The 17,861-nt window shown below is 39.3% G+C and overlaps 1 protein-coding gene across 2 annotated transcripts in view; it reads left to right on the top strand.

The window, feature by feature from the left end:
• TBC1D4 (TBC1 domain family member 4) overlaps nt 1-12,269 on the top strand; it is a 108,833-nt gene extending 96,564 nt beyond the window's left edge. For both annotated transcript variants that reach the window (XM_066987605.1, XM_048079050.2), the window contains 4 exons: nt 2,246-2,405; nt 4,441-4,610; nt 7,379-7,555; nt 10,004-12,269. In XM_066987605.1, the coding sequence (XP_066843706.1) occupies nt 2,246-2,405; nt 4,441-4,610; nt 7,379-7,555; nt 10,004-10,222 (726 nt within the window). In that variant the 3' untranslated portion in view covers nt 10,223-12,269. The remainder of the gene's footprint in view (nt 1-2,245; nt 2,406-4,440; nt 4,611-7,378; nt 7,556-10,003) is intronic.
• Nucleotides 12,270-17,861: the final 5,592 nt, after the last annotated feature.

The raw sequence follows: 17,861 nt of genomic DNA on the forward strand, positions 1-17,861 counted from the left end.
CCAACTCTGAATTTGCAAACAAAGAAGTTTAGAACTTGCAGACTCTTCCTGTCACACATCCCCATGATCTCCTGTTTGCAAACTCTGCTTTCTCTGCTGTTTTGCTCTTCCTTTTCTCTTCCTCACTGTTCTCCTCTCTTCCTTATTCAAAAAAAAAAAAACAAAAAAAAACCAAAAAAACCCCACTATCTGCTTGCATCAGTACATACAGTTTAAAAATAAAATTTTGCTTTTCTTCTGTTCATGCTTAGATTTTTCTCGTTCTGACTTAAAGTCAAACCACTAGTGACACCCAGTGGCCAGTCAATGTACTCTGCAAGTCTCTCTTATATGGTCTCTCATCTTTTGCCCCTCTTTTCTCACATACTTGTCTTCTCCCACTGCCAACCCCAGCACAGAGGAAAGAGACAAATTATTAATCATTTAGTTTAGTTATGAAATGAGGCTTGTTCTTCAATACTGGTCTTTAATAGCTATCTACAAATACTTAAGGCTGGTTAAGAAGGAGACAGGAACTCTTTCAGCATAAGCTTTTTTTTTCTCTTTTTTTCCCCATGGGAGATGCCCTGTTAAAGCTTGTATGTTCTGTTGCAGTTGTAGACTTTAAATAACATATGATGCTTTACGAGTATTCAGATGTTTAGGATTTCACCTTCTGATTTAAATGACTCTGAAACTTTCCTCATCAGAAGCAATTAGGAAGAATTTTTTCCTACGTTTGGAAGGTTTACCACATGTAGCCCTGTTTGCCTTTAATTTACATGAGCTGTCTTACCCTAGAATTTGCTCCTGGTCTAGACAAAAGTAGAAGTTTTGTCTGCTGAAGACAAACTAGACTATTGAAGATGACTTAGAAGATCTCACTGAAGCCTGATCTTTTTTTTTTTTTTTTTTAACAGGATTAGAGCACTTGCAAATTCTTTTTGCATTTGCCATACTAAAACACAAGCAATCTTCATGCAGAATTAGATTCTGTTCTGTAGAAGAAAAATGTTGGATATTTCTTTAGGATAATGTAAACTTCTTACTTGACTTGCCCTTTTAATTGTTGTCAGGAAAAAGTAGTTTTCTAGATTCTTATAACCCCATCCAATAGTTGGTTTATTGCCTCTGATATTTTTCTAATTTCCCATATAAATGTGTTTTGTATCAACACTACTCCAAACTCTGCTTAATTAGCATCTTTGATAATTAAAGCAAGGACTCAAATGCATGCACGGATTTAACTATCTGGCTTGAATGAGAAGTGATCTGACTGTGGACAATACTGACTGACAGGTAGTTTCAAGTGCAGTCAGTTTGTGGTAGGGAAAAATCATGACCACTAAAAGTAGGATAGAACTAGATCCAGTAAGTAATTTTCTTATTGAGCAATAGATTCATATTAAAGATAAGGCACTGTTGACAGCAAAATTGTACCTGACAGGTAATCGATATATTCCTGCTTCTCACTTTCTGCTTTTTATGAGCAACTTACCATGGAATGTAAAATCAATATAAAATCAAAATTGCAAGGAAATAATTTGCCACAGAATGGTGTTTTTAACAATGAATAGCAACTTTTAACCAATGTGCTTTGCAGCCTTTGAGAGATTGTATAGCAGCACTTCTAGTATCAGTCTTAAATTTCTCTGGACTGCTGGCGTGCAGGAGGTGTGCTGGGAAATATGTACATGGTACATCTCTATTGACCCATCATATCTAATGTAGTGTGTACAGAAGCTGTAAAAAGTGATGACTGTGTCATAAGAGTCTTAAATGCAGCAAAAATATGGCCAAGATTCAAAGGATGAAGGCTGAAATACCTAAGTTTAGCCAGAAATAGTTCAACTCTGTAGCTAAGAGTTTTGACGTGTCAATGACTTTACATTACTTGGAAAATGTGCCTTAACTTTCCTTGCTACAAGACTGGAAGTTCTGGTTTGTTGATCAAGTTAGATCAACATGTTCTCTTCTTGCCAGAAACTCGTGAATCTGAACTGAAATGAGACTTCATTAATTAATAATCAGGTTCAAACTGTTCGTTGTTATTGACTACTGTCTTGGTTTTAATTCATTAGGGCTAGGTTGTTTATATGGCGGCAGATATCACCTGAGGCTCTAGGCAGCAATTAAGCTTCATTTTACAGTGCCATCTGTACTGAAGTTAATTTCTCTTGAGTGAAACGTGAATGGTTTGGAAAACTGAGTAAAGCTGAAATATTCTTTCTCCATTTTCCTTCCCCCTTCCCCCTGTGCACTATAGATTCAGATGTATCAGCTGTCAAGGCTTCTTCATGATTATCACAGAGACCTCTATAATCATCTTGAAGAAAATGAAATCAGCCCCAGTCTTTATGCCGCACCATGGTTTCTTACACTGTTTGCATCCCAGTTTCCGTTAGGATTTGTAGCCAGAGTATTTGGTAAGAAAGATTAATCTATTGCAATAATAAATAGAACAACATTGTCCATAATGTTTTCAAACTAAAAGGGAACAGTTTTCTGCATACTAATGATGTTTGGGATTACTGTTGTGGGTGGCAAGTAGCAATGCTGTTCATGCTGGGATGTCAGCTCCTTTTCAAAGAGCAATACCAAATGTATTTTTTGAAACATCAGACTTGGACAATTAATCATGTCTGCTGTTATTTACCAAGATTTGACTTGTGAAGTGAGAACGGCAGAAAATTTGTTGCAAATGTATTTTATGCATCAAGTGTTCAGTCTGATCTACAGAAAAGTTTATCTTGCTGAACTTGCAAACTGAAATTTAGCGCAGTGTGTGTGCGAGAGAATGTGGTTTTAAAGAAAATATTTCTGAAAAACTGATTTGAAGTGCTTTCTAGTAAAAATTGAAGTAAACTTAGACTTAAAGGTTGTTATAAGTATTCATGTATGTTGAAGTGTGTCAGTATGCATTCTGTTCCATGATACTCTTCAGATGTCTAGTACAGAAGCTTAATTACTGACTGTGCCTTGTACTGCTCACAGTATCAGCAAAACAAGTACTCGGTTTTGTATTCTTTTATTGTCAATAAAAACTGCCAGCTTAATCAAATCACTAGTAATGTAACATTTTATTTTATTTATTATTTTTATTACGTAAGACTTGCTATATTCAAATATATGCTTGTTCTGTGGTGCATATTATATGCTTCCTCTTAAGACTTTTTTTTTCCATTTGATTTTTTGTTTTCATAAAAGACCTTTTGTACTTTCTTAAGAAATATACATTTTTGTCTCCTGTTTTATTACTGAAATGCGTTTTTTCCACTTTTTTAGTTGTTTGTGAGGGTTTTCATATTTCTTTGCTTGCTTTTGACCTAGTAATTTCTCCATTCCAGAGGTGTTTTTACAGCATTTTTTGACTACGTTTTGAGTGAACAAATGATTGCTGTATCTGTTTTTCAGTGGTATTCATGTGATTGATGCATGTCTTTGCTAGTAGGATTATTAGATTCCTGGACACTGAAGACTTTGGTTTTGTGTGTTCGTGTTTTTGGAACAATTGTCAAACACCAATAACAGGTGGTTAATGTCCACCAATCACAAATTATATGCTTATAGACTGTACTTATGCTGCTTGAACATGCATCATAGAGAAGGGAAAGATTTGGGAACCGTGTGTGAGAAAGATGATTGCTTCACTGGTGTCCTGGTGCTACCCTGTGATACCAGATTAGGACCAGGGATGACCTTGCTGTATCAGTATCAGAAGCTGAGGATGTCGAGAAGCATAGCCCTGCTTTTGGTGGTGTGACAGAGCCTAACAGCACAGGAGGCTTATTTGAACTGCTCATGTGCTGGGTTTGTCTGTTATTACAAGTCCACTGCTGCTGCCAAGACTGTGTTTTTAGTTACAGTGATCAAGTTTCTAGTTTCTGTCCAGCAGTCTGTCTCTACTGACTTCTCTAGGGCCTGGACTTTCCTCTCACATCTGTGTAATTATAATATAATTACCTCAAAGTAAAGATTTGAGGCTTAAATTACAGCCATTGTGATCACTGTGATGGATTTTGAAAAAAGTGTGGTTGATATTGGAAGCTTCATGATCATTTTTAAGGACTAGCTTCTGCATGTAGAAAACCGTAAGACATCAGTACATAGTGATGTGATCCACTTCCAAATTGTTTTTCAGTCATAGGTGCATTTAAAAACAGTAGTTAGTTAACAGTCTATAGCCTACAGTAGACAGTAATGAAATGTTTATTGCAAACAACCACTACAGACGTAAAAAGCATGCAGTACTTTCTTTAATGCACTCTTACATCTGTAAGATGACAGGAGATGCTTTTATGTTTCAGCCTCATGCTGAAATAAGACAGATTGCACTTCTCCTGAACTGAATAAATTTGCAGTATGTTTGCTTAAAAAGAAAAAAAAAATCTCAGCAAATATATATTTATGCAATTGCCTTAGCTCTCATTTTCAAGGTATTTTAATTATTTTCTTTTTTAGACATTATTTTTCTTCAAGGAACGGAAGTCATATTTAAAGTAGCACTGAGCCTACTTAGCAGTCAAGAGACATCTATAATGGGATGTGAGAGTTTTGAGAATATTGTTGATTTTCTTAAGACCACTATTCCAGACATGACTCAACCTCAAATGGAAAAAATTATTACCCAGGTACAGTTGTTTTTCTCTCTCTTTTTTTTTTTCATTTAGTTTACTTTTAAAAGACCATGCCTAAGGTGTATGTAAAAGTCTTCTCAGTATGTTCCTTTTGGTATGAAATGCAAAGAAATCATCTTCCCGTAACTGGTGTAGGAAAAGAACATCAGGAAACACAACTATGCAGGTGATGGAGAACTGGCACAGGTTGCCCAGAGAGACTGTGGAGTCGCACTGCTTGGAGGTCTTCAAAAACTGCCTGGGTCTGGTCCTGGACAACCTGCTCTGGGTGGCCGTGCTTGAGCGCAGGGGCTTAGACCAGATGACCCCCAAAGGTCCCTTCCAACCTAAAGCATTCTGTGACTGTGTGATGATCTATTTTCAATGGCATTTGAACTACAGTTTTAGCAAGACTTTGTTTGCTACCTCAGCATAAATATAAAGAATATCTAGAGGGTTTTTTTGTTTGTTTTTGTGCCCCAGCTATTAGGAAAACATGTCTTTGCTTATACATTTCACATCATCATCAGAGTGGTAAAAGCAGCCTATCTTCCAAACCTAAACCCTGCTGTCACTCCCTGCTAGTGGGTGAGCAGTCCAATAATTTATGACGGGAAGCAGAATTTGCCACGGTAGGAAGAGGCAGCATTACACTAATGTTTCCTCTTGATCCTTTGATCTCCTGGCTGCACAGGACTAGTTCCCACTGTAGAGACTCATCTAACACCTTCAACTTAAAATATCATGAATTAGGAGGTTTGTGAAGCCCTGCTTTTGTGGTCTGTATTAAAAACAAGGTCAAGCAAACTTTTACTGTTTTGTTGCACAGGCAGCTTCTGTCCTCCTGGGGATTGCTTTCAGAGTGCCTTGGTACAACTTCCCTTTCTCACCCTAACTCTATTCTTGTAGGTGTCACACCTGTCAGGTGCTTGGTGATAGAAGTAAAAGCTCCTCAGGAGTGACCCCTGCCTTTCTCGGGTAAGAGAAAGGAGGACTGGAGTATTTCATCCATGTCATTGAAACTTCATGGCAAAGGGTGAGAATGGAAGATAAACAAAGAATTGTTGATGTAAGGAAAGCACCTGTTGAAGTTCCTTGTGAAGTACAGTCAATGATTGGGATTTTCATCTTTTCACCTCCTCTTCCTCTGCAATGAAGCTGCAAATTAAACATGACTCTCAGTCTAGTAGCTTAGCTGTGAACCTATGAGCAGCTTTCCCTGTTCAGGTGGCAAATCAGAGATGAGAGTTCTAGAAAACCATCTGCATATGTGGGAGCTCAGTTAATACTTAAACATACCTATGGCTTTAACGCTTGAATGTTTCAGGTGCTGTCAGTTAATTCACTTGTAGACATCATGTAAATCTTCAGTTCCTCGTTGCATTGACTGTGATCACAATGCTAAGCCTGTGTCAGGCACTTTAGTGTCTATCTTCACAATTCAGTAATTCTGGCAGTGATGGAGATGGTAGTTCAATATTTTTGATACTGTTGGAAATTAAATATCTGTCCCACATTCTGTGTGGGTTGCAGAGTATCCATGCTGTGATGAGGATGGTACAAGCGGCTTTGTGCAGAGCCATATCTGATTGAGTAAGGAACAGTTTATGTTGCCTGAGCAGAGGTGGGTGTTTTTATACATGGGTTAGCATAGCTCTTAGATGAAGGTCACCTGCTTGCCTGTTGTATGGTGCCATGCTGATCAACCTTCTGGATCTGCATTCACATGCCCACTGCTTACATCATATTGCTCCTAGCTAGGTGGGCTGCAGGTGGAATTTGGCTGTCTCAGCGTTGTCATTCCCAGTACCTTTGTGATGGCAAATAATGAAAGAAAAATGCAGGTATGCAGGACTGTAATATTCAGATAAAGAGTCAACTGGGTTGGTACTTCAGAGGAAAATGGCAATTGCCTAGCTTGAACACCGTATGTACTTTAAAGTTCTGTCTCATTTGAATAACCTGAAGAATGATAAACATATAGCAGAACCTGTTTTGTTGGGGGATTCTGTGTGTGTCTTTTGATGGTGAAATGTTTGTGACTTCTAAAATAAGGAGTAGAATTGATGTTGCTGTAAACATCCTTCCCAGTCTAAACTGTTTGGTAACTTTCAGAAGCTGAGAGGCTGTGACTAGATATATAAATGATGAAGGGTCATATGGCCCCATCAGTGTGAGATGATAAGTCCCATAGTCTTTATTCACAATGCTTAGGTGTTTATTGCCAGAATATCCCAACAGGAAAGTAGTATGTCTAGAGACAGCACAGAGAAACTGTAACTATGAAGAGTATTTTATAAAAGTCTACATGGGCACTTGGAGTAAAGAGACCCAATTTTGAGAGAGGTGATCTGGTGATTCCTGGATTATTTTAGCTCATTTTGAGATCCTGCTCCCGTCAAGAAAAGATGATAATTCAAAAATTAAAAATTAAAAACTTCTTCTTCAACTTCTTAATATCTCCATGCAAGAGATGATAAGACTTGGCTCTGTTATAAAGTTCTTGGATTAAATACAACTTTGCTGATATATCTGATAGCAAGAGGTAGTATTTGGCAGCCATTCAAGTGGTGATCTAATTTATTCTAAAGTCTATGATGCATTGTGGCTACAATGAGAACTCTATATGACAGAATGCTCTTGCTTTAAAATATTTTTATTTTTTTTTAATGAAAGGAACAGGAAAAAATGTTAATCATACAGATTTGCCTCTTAGCAAACTTTCAAATGGAACAAGTGCTTTCTCTCTCTGTAGTCAAAAATTCTTTTTTCTCTCATGACAGGTGTTTGAGATGGATATTTCAAAACAGCTCCATGCCTATGAAGTAGAGTACCATGTTCTGCAGGATGAACTTCAGGAAAATGTGAATCCCTGTGATGAAGGTGAACCTCTGGAGAAGCTGGAGAGGGCAAACAGCCATTTGAAAAGGCAAAACATGGATTTGTTGGAGAAGCTACAGGTAAGTGACTTATGACCTCTCCACAAGTTTGTGATCTTTACTGTGATTCAGCCAATAGGGAATTGTTTTTTCTAAACAACACAGAAGTAGTAAGTACAGCAATCTCTTAATTGTAAAACCTTGTGCAGCTAAGCATTTCTCTCTAATATAGTTATTTGCTTCTGTTAGATGTATTTTTAACTCCTTTGGGATTCCTTCTACTCTTCCTTCTTGTTTTAGATTTCTTTTTTCTTGAAACATTTCTACACTTACTTCCCTTGAAAACCGTTGGCTAATTTTTACATATCTTGTTCTAAAAATCAGTTGTCTATCCCTTCATCACCTTGCTTCCGTGCTGAAAAATTTCAAGAAATAATCCATAGTTCAGTAGCCTTGCTTTCTCCAGACCCTTGTAGGCGGTATTGTTCTGTTTCTATCTACTGAGGCAGATAGTCATACTTTTGTTTTGAAAGGTGGTCTCTCCAAGCAGACTTTAATATAGCTGAGTGCTCCTGAGACCTTGCTTGATTCAGTCGTGCTTTAAAAAGCCTTCTCTTTCTCTTTCATTCTTTACCCTTTCTCCAATTGCCTGGCCAAGATTTGTTTCAGGTTTCTCTAAATGTATTGTCTTGCATTTTCCTGAAAGATAAGTTATTCTTCTTGCATCACCAGGCCATTCTTGATATAATTGTTATTTGAACAAGCATTGTGAAGTTCTTAGAGAGTACCTTCAGCTTCAGAAACCTGAAAATAGAAGCAAAAGAAGAAGAAAAAAAAAAAAAAAGTAAAGATCAAGTTGGCAATCACCAACAATATGAAATTTAACAAGAGCAAGTGCTGGATTCTGCACCTGGGAAGGGGCAGCCCTAACCCTGGCTGTACATAGAGACTGGGGGATGAGAGGCTGGAGAGCAAGCAGCCCAGAGGAAAGGGATCGGGGCGGGGGGGGGAGCGGGGCGGTGGTTAACAGCAAGTTGAATGTGAGCCCGCCGTGTGCCCTGGCAGCCAAAAGGGCTGATTGTGTCCTGGGGTGCAACAAGCACAGCACTGCTAGCTGGTTGAGGGAAGTGAGTGTCCAGCTTTGCTCTGTGCTGGTGCAGCCTCACCTCTAGTACTGTGTGCAGTTTGGGGCACCACAATATGAGGACGTAAACCTATCAGAGAGTGTCCAAAGTAGGGCTACGAAGATGGCGAAGGGCCTTAGAGGGCAAGATGTGTGAGGAGCAGCTGAGGTCCCATGGTTTGTCCAGCCCCGAGCAGAGCAGGCTGAGGGGAGGCCTCATGGCGGCCTGCAGCTCCCTCACGAGGGGAGCGGAGGGGCAGGCGCTGAGCTCTGCTCTCTGGGGACAGCGACAGGACCCGAGGGAACGGCATGGAGCTGGGACAGGGGAGGGTCAGGCTGGGGGTTAGGGAAAGGTTCTGCACCCAGAGGGTTCAAGAAGTGTTTGGACAATGCTTTCAGACTTATGGTCTGATTTTCAGGTGGTCCTGTGTGAAGGCAGGAGTTGGACCCAATGATTCTTGTGGATCCCTTCCAACTCAGGATTTTCTGTGATTCTAAGTCACTGTTATTTTTCTGTTTATGGGCTGAGGGTGCTGTGCTCTGTTCTTTGAGTATTATTGAAAACAGGGATCACTTTTTAATTACCATTGCTAATTAAATTATTATTACTATTTTTCATTGCTACCTGAGCCTTTATCTCTGTTCTGAAAATGGACATAGACACACCAAGGGCATTGAATAATTATGAGTGAATAATGTTAAAAGTCTCCATTCCTCTTTTTCTCTTCATTCTTCTGTTATTCTAGACTACCATGTTATCTTCATCAGTTCCTTAAACTCTTTGTCTTTTTGTTTGCATGGCTTCTTCATTGCTGTTCTTTGCTTTGGCCTTTATCTAGGAATGATCAGCATTCCCCCACTTCTTGCAGAGATGCATTCAACACTCACGAGGTCCAGGGTTTCTGATATCTAGTCAGCATTCTTTTCACAGAGGAAGCTGTATGTCTTTTGTTGGAGGGTAGGGAACATTGTCTGCTAAGCAACCGAACTTTTAGGTTCTCTTTCCCTTTCACCTCTCCATCCTGATAATTTTATTCCATGGGGTTACCATTGCTCCCTCACTGTCAGACAATTTTTTTCCAGTGTTACTCCAGCTGCTGATTTCCTTATATCCCCTGCAATTTCAGTTCGTTGTTGCTCCCAAATGTTTCTTGCTTGCTGCAGCATATCTTCTTCCCTCTGCAAAGTTTTCAGAAATCCTTCATATTAATCTAGCACCTCTAAGGAGATCCTGCGTATGATGCACAGTAGGTGTTCCTCGTATCATCTGCCTACACAGTTGTTTTTTAGAGACATTTATGTAGCTATGCTTGTGTTGTTACCAAATAACATGCTGTAAGACAAAAAAAAAAAAAAGTTGTTCAGAGTGTCTTGATTTATTAAAAAGATAATGTTATTGTTTATAGGTTGCTCATGCTAAAATTCAGAGTCTGGAATCCAGCCTGGAGACTATTTTGACTCGAGAGAGCAAAATGAAGACTGTAATTCAGTCCCTGGAACAGGAGAAGATAACATATCAAAAGACTCTTGAGCAGATAATGAAATATTTGCCAACAGAAGCATTGTCTGACTGTGAGCTACTCCTGAAGGAAGTAAACTACAATCCAAATAATAAAACAAAATGAGGAATAAGCCATAAACCAGGGTTTTCTAGGCAGCATTTTGTCAAATATTAAGGGAAAGAAAAATGAGTTTGCTGCTTTCAAAGGACTTAGCAATAGGCAATTATTATCCAAAACTAGTGCTGGGACACTCATAGCTACAGATGGGCCTTCAAATCCCAGTATGCAAATTCAGGCTATTATTTTTTTTAATGATTATGTAAATAAATCACAAGGGGGAAATAAAGGATTCTCACATGTAATTATGATGAACAGATGTATATTTAGAGTTGACCTAAAGGAAAAGATAAATTTTAGTAGTCAGAGCCAAGGTAATGGTAAACTACAATTTCACTCTGGATGTGCTTGTCTTGTAGTGAAATGAAGATAGCGTGTCTTTATATATAAATACATATATATATACATACATATATATATATGTTGAATAATACTTGAAGAAGAAAAAAAGAATGTAATTGCCCTCCAAAGAGCAGCATGTTTCACATCTTCTGTGGGAAATCTGTGTGAACTCATGCGTGCCTCTCTTTTAATTCTACTGACGTGTGCGTAGACCAGTAATGCAGAATAAGTACCATGACCTGGTTCATACAGGAAGAACTCTAGTGCCATACACTGCCTGGGCCGTACCAGTCAGCAATGTAATTCCACATGCATGTTGGACCTGAAAAAAAGCATCACATCATCGCCAAGCCTCCATAACTCTGACTTAAGAAATAGGTATCTATACACACACGCAGAACTTTTAAAAGTAAGAGCTGAGAGTGATACCTTCTTCCTGGCTTGCTTGTTTCTGCCTGTACTGGCATTGGTCAGTGATGATGGGTGGAAGGAAGTAAAGCTGTGGAGTGGTATTTATTCTGATGTTAATTTTCCGCAGGATACTTGCTGTCATAAGATTTAGGCATATAAAAGGTTCTCATTTAACCAAAGAAATATTGCAAGAAGCCTTGTCTTATCATAATGGGAGCCAGAAAGCTAATATGAAATTTTGTTTGAAGAGAAAATTGAGGTAGGTTGCAGAAAGAACAGTGTAAGTGCACTGAGAGAGGACCAAGCAAGTTGCAAATATTATGTACACCTTTCAGTGGATATAAATTTCAAAGGGGATTCTGAAGTACAGGTGCAGTTTAATAATATTTAAGGTTATTCCTGTTTTAATCCTGCTTTGTGGTCTTTTTTTCTTTTTTTTTTTTTAAAGAAAAAAAGTCATGAATTTGTGTGTTCTGAGCAGAAGGTGAGGTAAGCTCTGGTCATTTTGTAGGAGAAAATATCTTTATAACAGTATAAAAAGATGCATTTGGTTTTGAAAATGATTTGAAGTGGAATTTTGGAGAAGTCTTAGACAAATTTGTAATAGACACGTATTTTGGAGTGCATGTCTGAACTGTTAATCGAGTGTTACTGTGGCTCATGTTATCTCTTACCGTTTATACTGTATTTCAGGAAACACTTTTTCTTTTTTAAAGAAAAGCAATTAAGCAAAGTGCCAAATCCAGCTGTGTCTTTATGCATAAGATTGTCCAATTTAGAAAGCAAGTACTGAAAGAGTATTACGTTTTATTTTAACATAAATAAAAGTGAGGAACAACAATGCTGATTTGCTGCACACTGCTGTGGAACTTAGGGGCTTGGGGTCTCTTGGGTTCTTTTGTTGTTGTTTTTTTACTTCCATGGTGTTTTACTTGATTAAAAATATTGATTTACTTAATGGTCTTTCTTTTTACAGTTGGGGTGCAAGGTCTTAACACTGTGTATAAAATTATGTGGAATTTGTCTAGATATTTCAAGAGTATTGTATTGTACCAAGTGGGAAAACGCCAAGCGAAAAGGCAGTTCTTTGCTGTTTTGTTCAAAGTAAGTTTTAGCTGATGTGTATATACAAAACCAATCCCAGGAACTGCAGTAGTGTGTATTACAAAGAATCAAGGTTATTCAGATGCATCTTTTTTTAAGATGCACTGAATGTGCTTTATCTTCTGTTTCACTTATCTAATTTTTCATGTAATGCCTGGAGAAATTCCAATAAATGTCATTGCTGCATTTCCCATGGCCTCAGGCTACTTCTGTTTTTTTCAGACTTCAGATACCAATCTCATTGGTAGTAGTACTGTTTACGTGAAAGATGAAAAGGATTTGCTTAGTTGTGATAAAATGGGATTTATAGAAGGACATGGGGAATATAGAAATTCTTAGCAGGAAAATATTTTTCATTGTTCTTAATGAATTACAAGGTATTTTTCTTCTGTAGAAGTACGTTTAGTGTGTAAGTATGTTGAGAATGGTATTTTGAACTCTACACTGTACATCTAGCTTGGAAGGAGGAGGGACCGTATCAACAAGTAGGAATAAACTACAGAAGTGAAAATACTCTGAGGTAAGTGTCTCATGACATTAGGATATTTTTGGTAGCCTTTGTGTTCTGGACACAAGTGTGGCTTGTAACTGGCTATCTCTAGGGTGTCTAGCTTGAAACCTACAATCATGCAGATATGCTGCAGACCTTCTTAAGATAAATAGCTAACAAATAAAAAAAAGATCGAGAAGACTGTGCATGTTTGTCTCCATCTGTTCATTTTTCACCCTCTATCTTAGAGGCTATTTTATGGGGTTTAGTTGCAGCTGTGTTAAAGTGGAGAGGGAAGTCTAAGGTGCAATATGCCAGAGACAGAGCAACAAAAGTGTGTGCTTGGGAGAAAGGATGCTTCCTGGGTTTGGTCTTTTTTTTTTTTTTTTTTTTTCCTTGTATCTTGTTTTTCTGTTGGGGAAAAATGTTTTCACAATAAAGCTATTGTTCTGCTTCAGCTAAACACAATAGCACTCTTGATTTTGACAGTCAATGTGCTGAGAACTAACTTAGGAGGAAAAAGTATCCACTGTTTTCAGGAGCAGCTAATTTAAATTGGTTTCTGCTGGCAGAGGGCTTTCTTGAAAGGTCTTGGAAGAGATCCATCTTTGTAGCTAGCGAACTAGCTTGTAAATGAAGAACACTACACTGCCAGGAGTACAGTTGAAATAGGTCAGTCTGGTAAGAAGGGCTAACATAGGGAACTCTCTGGTATTCACTTCATTTATGGATGGAAATCTTGGCTGGAAAGCTATCCCCCACCTAACCCCAAGAGAGGAATATTTATGTAGAATGGAATAGAATAGAATAAAATAAAACAGCTTGGGTTGGAAGGAACCTTAAAGCTCATCTATTTCCAACTCCCCCTGCCATGGGCAGGGATGCCACCCACTAGATCCCATTGCCCAGGGCCCCATCCAACCTGGCTTTTGACACCTCCAGGGATGGGGCATCTACAGCTTCTCTGGGCAACCTGTTCCGGTGCCTCACCACCCTATGAGTGAAGAATTTCTTCTTTACATCTAATCTAACTCTACCATTTTAGTTAAAAAAGTATTCCCCCATGTCCTATCATTATCTGCCCAGCAAAAAGTCACTCTCCATCTTTTTATAAGCCCCCTTTTAAGTATCGAAATGCTGCAATGAGGTCACCCCAGAGCCTTCTCTTCCTTAGGCTGAACAGACCCAGTTCTCAGTCTTTCTTCATAGCAGTGATGCTCCAACCCCTTGATCATCTTTGTGGATCTCCTCTGGACCTTGCTCTAACAGCTCCACATCCTTCTTGTGCTGGAGGCCCCAGACCTGGACACAGCACTCCAAGTGGGGCCTCACAAGGGCAGAGTAGAGGGGGACAATCATCTCCCTCAACCTGCTGGCCACTCCTCTGTTGATGCAGCCCAGAATGCTGTTGGACTTCAGGGCTACAAGCACACACTGCTTGCTTGTGTTGAACATTTTGTACACCAGAACCCCCAAGTCCTTCTCTGCAGGGTAAGGTAAGGTGCCTTTAAGTTGCCTTTTTTTTTCTTCTTCACTGTTCTGTAAAAGGCTATTAGATTTTACTGAAAAAATATTCTAACAAATGGCGTATTCCAGTTGAGGGTCTGACTTGAAAGCACAGTGTGATATGTCTAACTAATCTTAAGTGGGATGATTATCTCCTGTTCAGCATGACCCTGCTTTGCTTAATATCATTACTGCAGGAAAGCAAAGCAATTTGCAATTAGAGCAATTAGAGCAGTTTGTTCTAAGAACTTGATATCATTAGTATGGTCCAGAGGGTCTAAATTTGGACACTTAATCAAAACCTAAAACTACATAGGTATTAGTGTAAATAGCCTTTTGTGCTTTGAGGTGACTAACCCAGGGCACTGTTAATAGTGAATAACCACTCAATCTACATAGTTGTTATAGATGGTTGTTGACAGGCAGTTCAATCTGTAACATTTTAAGCTTTTTGCCAGGCTATACAATCACTTTGAAGGATTATAATTGATTCTGTATTTCCATATTTCAGCTTCTATGGTCATTGTTAGCTATTAAATGCCTTCAATATATGCTTTGTCTTCATCAGTCTTTCTAGTGACTAGAACAAAATTTAACTTTATTTAAAAAAAAAAAAGAATACTTAATGTTTAGTTATATCTTTCCTCCAGATATCTTGCATGCAAAGGATAGAGTTTACATGCCTAAAGTTTAATACACCCACTCATTCAAGATTTAGGGATTGCAGAGATTACCATGTGCCTTGAGCAGTTTATGGTTTGTGAGCTGACTGGCTTGCAATGAAGTAGAATCTGGATGGATTGGTACTTGGTGTTTTTAATTTCAATATTAACCTTAATCCTGGACCAAAGGAAGGAGCTGCTAATGCTCCACTACCAAAATGTTGTGTTGGAGGGGGGTTTTGGGTGTTTTCCGCTCCTTATTGTTCTCCTCAGCACTCTTGCTCAGCAACTGCTTTTTAATAAGGGAACTGGGACTTGTTGGTGCTCCTAGTCTCATGATCAGAAAAACTTCTCTTTGAGCTTAGCCAAGCTATTTCTGTACTCAAATTACGACTTATTCAAGTCTCCGCTCTGTTAAAAGAAAGCTAGATGTTTTGAATACATTGGTTCTAATGTTTTATTTCTGGTTAGAGTGTGTGGAGTGCATACTCAGCGCAGGGAGTGCATGCTAAGGGAAGACAGAAACGTATTGCATTGTGTTCTGTTGGAACATTCGCTGGGAGATGTATAGAGTGAGCTTGTGCTTGTAAAATGCTGCACAAAGCGAGGCCACCTCTTAGTGTAGGAAATTAGGTCTATGTCTAACTTAAACAGAGACCTAGTTGCACTGGCTGTGTGTACTCAGTGCTGCTACCTGCCCGAATGATTGGTTCGATCACCTGCACACCCTTAGCATTTGGAGTTGCAGATATTTAAGATGCATACAGCCATTTTTGTCTAAAAAGTTTGAGCTGCTTGTACCACCCAATTTTGAGCATGAATGAAGCGTTCTGTATAGTATAAGTATTCCCTTCATTCCCAAGATAACCATCTGGCTGAAAGCCTTGTTTCAGAACAGAATTAATACACAGTGAAGAAAGAGTTGGTTTGAGCCTGCAGGAGCTTTTCCCTTGGCTGGGCAAGTGGGCTACCTGAAATAATGGAGAATGCAGGTAATCAGGGGTACAGTGTGAAGTGAAGAGTAGGTCCGGGCTGGCCAGAGCCTGGCAGCAGCTGCTCCAACACCATGTGAAGACTGGCTTACTGAACATCCAGGAAGGGATCTGGGGCTCTGGATGGCTCTGACAGGGCTGCACATCACCGCTGTGCCGCATTTTGGGGCTCCGTGCTTCAGACAAGGGCAAGTCCACTCTTGTGGACTGGGCTCCTGCTTGCCCCTTGTGATCTGTGTGCTCCTGAAAGATGTCTTCCAGTTCAATTTTAGGTGCTGAGACTGCACTATGATGCTGAGTGGGGTTGAGTGGGAGGTTTCCACCAAAGAGAGTGCCTGATGCTGACTAAAACTGTGCTGTAGGTGACTACGCATTGATGGCCTCGTGCTATGTTTCCAAAACTAGTCTCAGCACTCAGCAAAGGGTGGTTTTCCAACATGACAAAACATTTTTTCCATAAACTTTTCAGCGATCAATCTACCAAAGTTAATGCTTCAGAAGAAACCTGTTGCTAAATTTGTACCAGTGCAGTGTCCACAAGATGTCACTGTTGCTTTTGTGCGTGCATCTCGCAAGCGTGTGTACAGTTTCCTGGTTGCACTGCTCCTGTGCAATGCATAGCGTGCAAGCAGCACACTGTGGCTCTTATTAAAGAGGAGAATTAAACGATTGTGAGAATTAAATCATTCTCCTGCCTGGTGAAGCATGATGCTTTATTTGCACACTTGTAATAAAATGTGACGTTCTTGGTCAAAGAATTTATTGTAATTTATTGTACTTATAAGAGGACTTACTAAATGACAGATGCAGCCTTCTTGGAAATAGCTGCCTCAGTTGCAGTCTTTAGCTTCTTTTGTTGTGCAAGAGAACTATGCAACCACTTTCAAACCCTACAATAGGCATATTGTGACCCAGCAATCGGATCCTGGGTGTCTCCTTTTGTGCTGGTCGGTTGAGTAGCGTTTATTTTTTTTCTCTTGAAACCAGCACTGAGCTGATCTACCTGCATCATAATTCTACACTTACTATTATTTTTTTTCTTTCCTTTCCTTTTTTTTTTTTGTTTTAAATACAGTTTCCTTGCAATAAGCTTCCCTAATTAATCTTACTGTGTTTTCAGTGATTGGAACAAAAATGAAACATTTCCTCCTGTGGTTTTTTTTTTTTTTTTTTTCCCTCAGAGGTTCAGAGAAAACATTACTTGCTAATTCCATTTTACAGTTAATTTTTTTTCCCTCCAACACCTCCAAAATGCAGAGGACATGGTCAGGGTAATGCACTTTCCAACCACCAAGACACAGCTATTCTCCAATAAGCCTGGACAACACGCGCAAGGCGTGTTTACCTACTGACCAGAGCCTAATGTTCAAGCCGTACTCAGGTAATTATGGCATCAGCTTCTCTCTGGGGACCTCTGGGCATAAACAAAGAGACCACATCTCTTCTACAATGTGTTTGCCTTCCTAAAAGCACCAAATTATAGATGGGCCTAATGGGTCGGAGGTGCTTAAAGCAGGGCCGGTACACTTCATGTGCAATATACCGTCATTTGAAAAGCTATCACGTTGTGGAAACATCATTCAAGAGCTAATTTAAATAATACTAACATCTAAAATGAAGGCATGCTCTGACATTTATAGGTTTAATGTCTATTTCTGCACTCTACCAAAATAGATGGGCTGTGGGTGGATCTATGATTATTACCGTGCATTAGCAAGACAAAAATTGTGTAGGCAGCTGGTATTATGCCTGGGTAAATATAGATGAGGGAGAATCTACAGAGTAATTTTTTGATGTCACGTTTATTTAAGAAACGATTGGGAACAATGTTGTATTCAGCAGCCCTTAAGGCTCTAGAGAGTGGGAGAGGGCCTTAAAAGCTTGATTGCTGGACATATCTCCTTCCAGCATAGCCTGCGGTCCCCGTGGCAGTGATTCACTGCTGTCCTTTGGCTGCTGAGCAGTTGTGGGGCTGTTGGGGCTGGATGCATTGCCAAGTCACTGCCCTGACCGAGATTTGTGGTGTTCGTGTCTTCTGCCATTGCAGTAATCCTGAAAACCTGAGTGGCCTTTGATGGGCTGAAATGGGTATTCATTGCTGGCTCCTGCTATTGCACAGTGTAGAAGGAACAAAGATA

This window comes from Anser cygnoides, chromosome 1 (assembly GCF_040182565.1).
Source record: "Anser cygnoides isolate HZ-2024a breed goose chromosome 1, Taihu_goose_T2T_genome, whole genome shotgun sequence".
Classification (NCBI taxonomy): domain Eukaryota; kingdom Metazoa; phylum Chordata; class Aves; order Anseriformes; family Anatidae; genus Anser; species Anser cygnoides.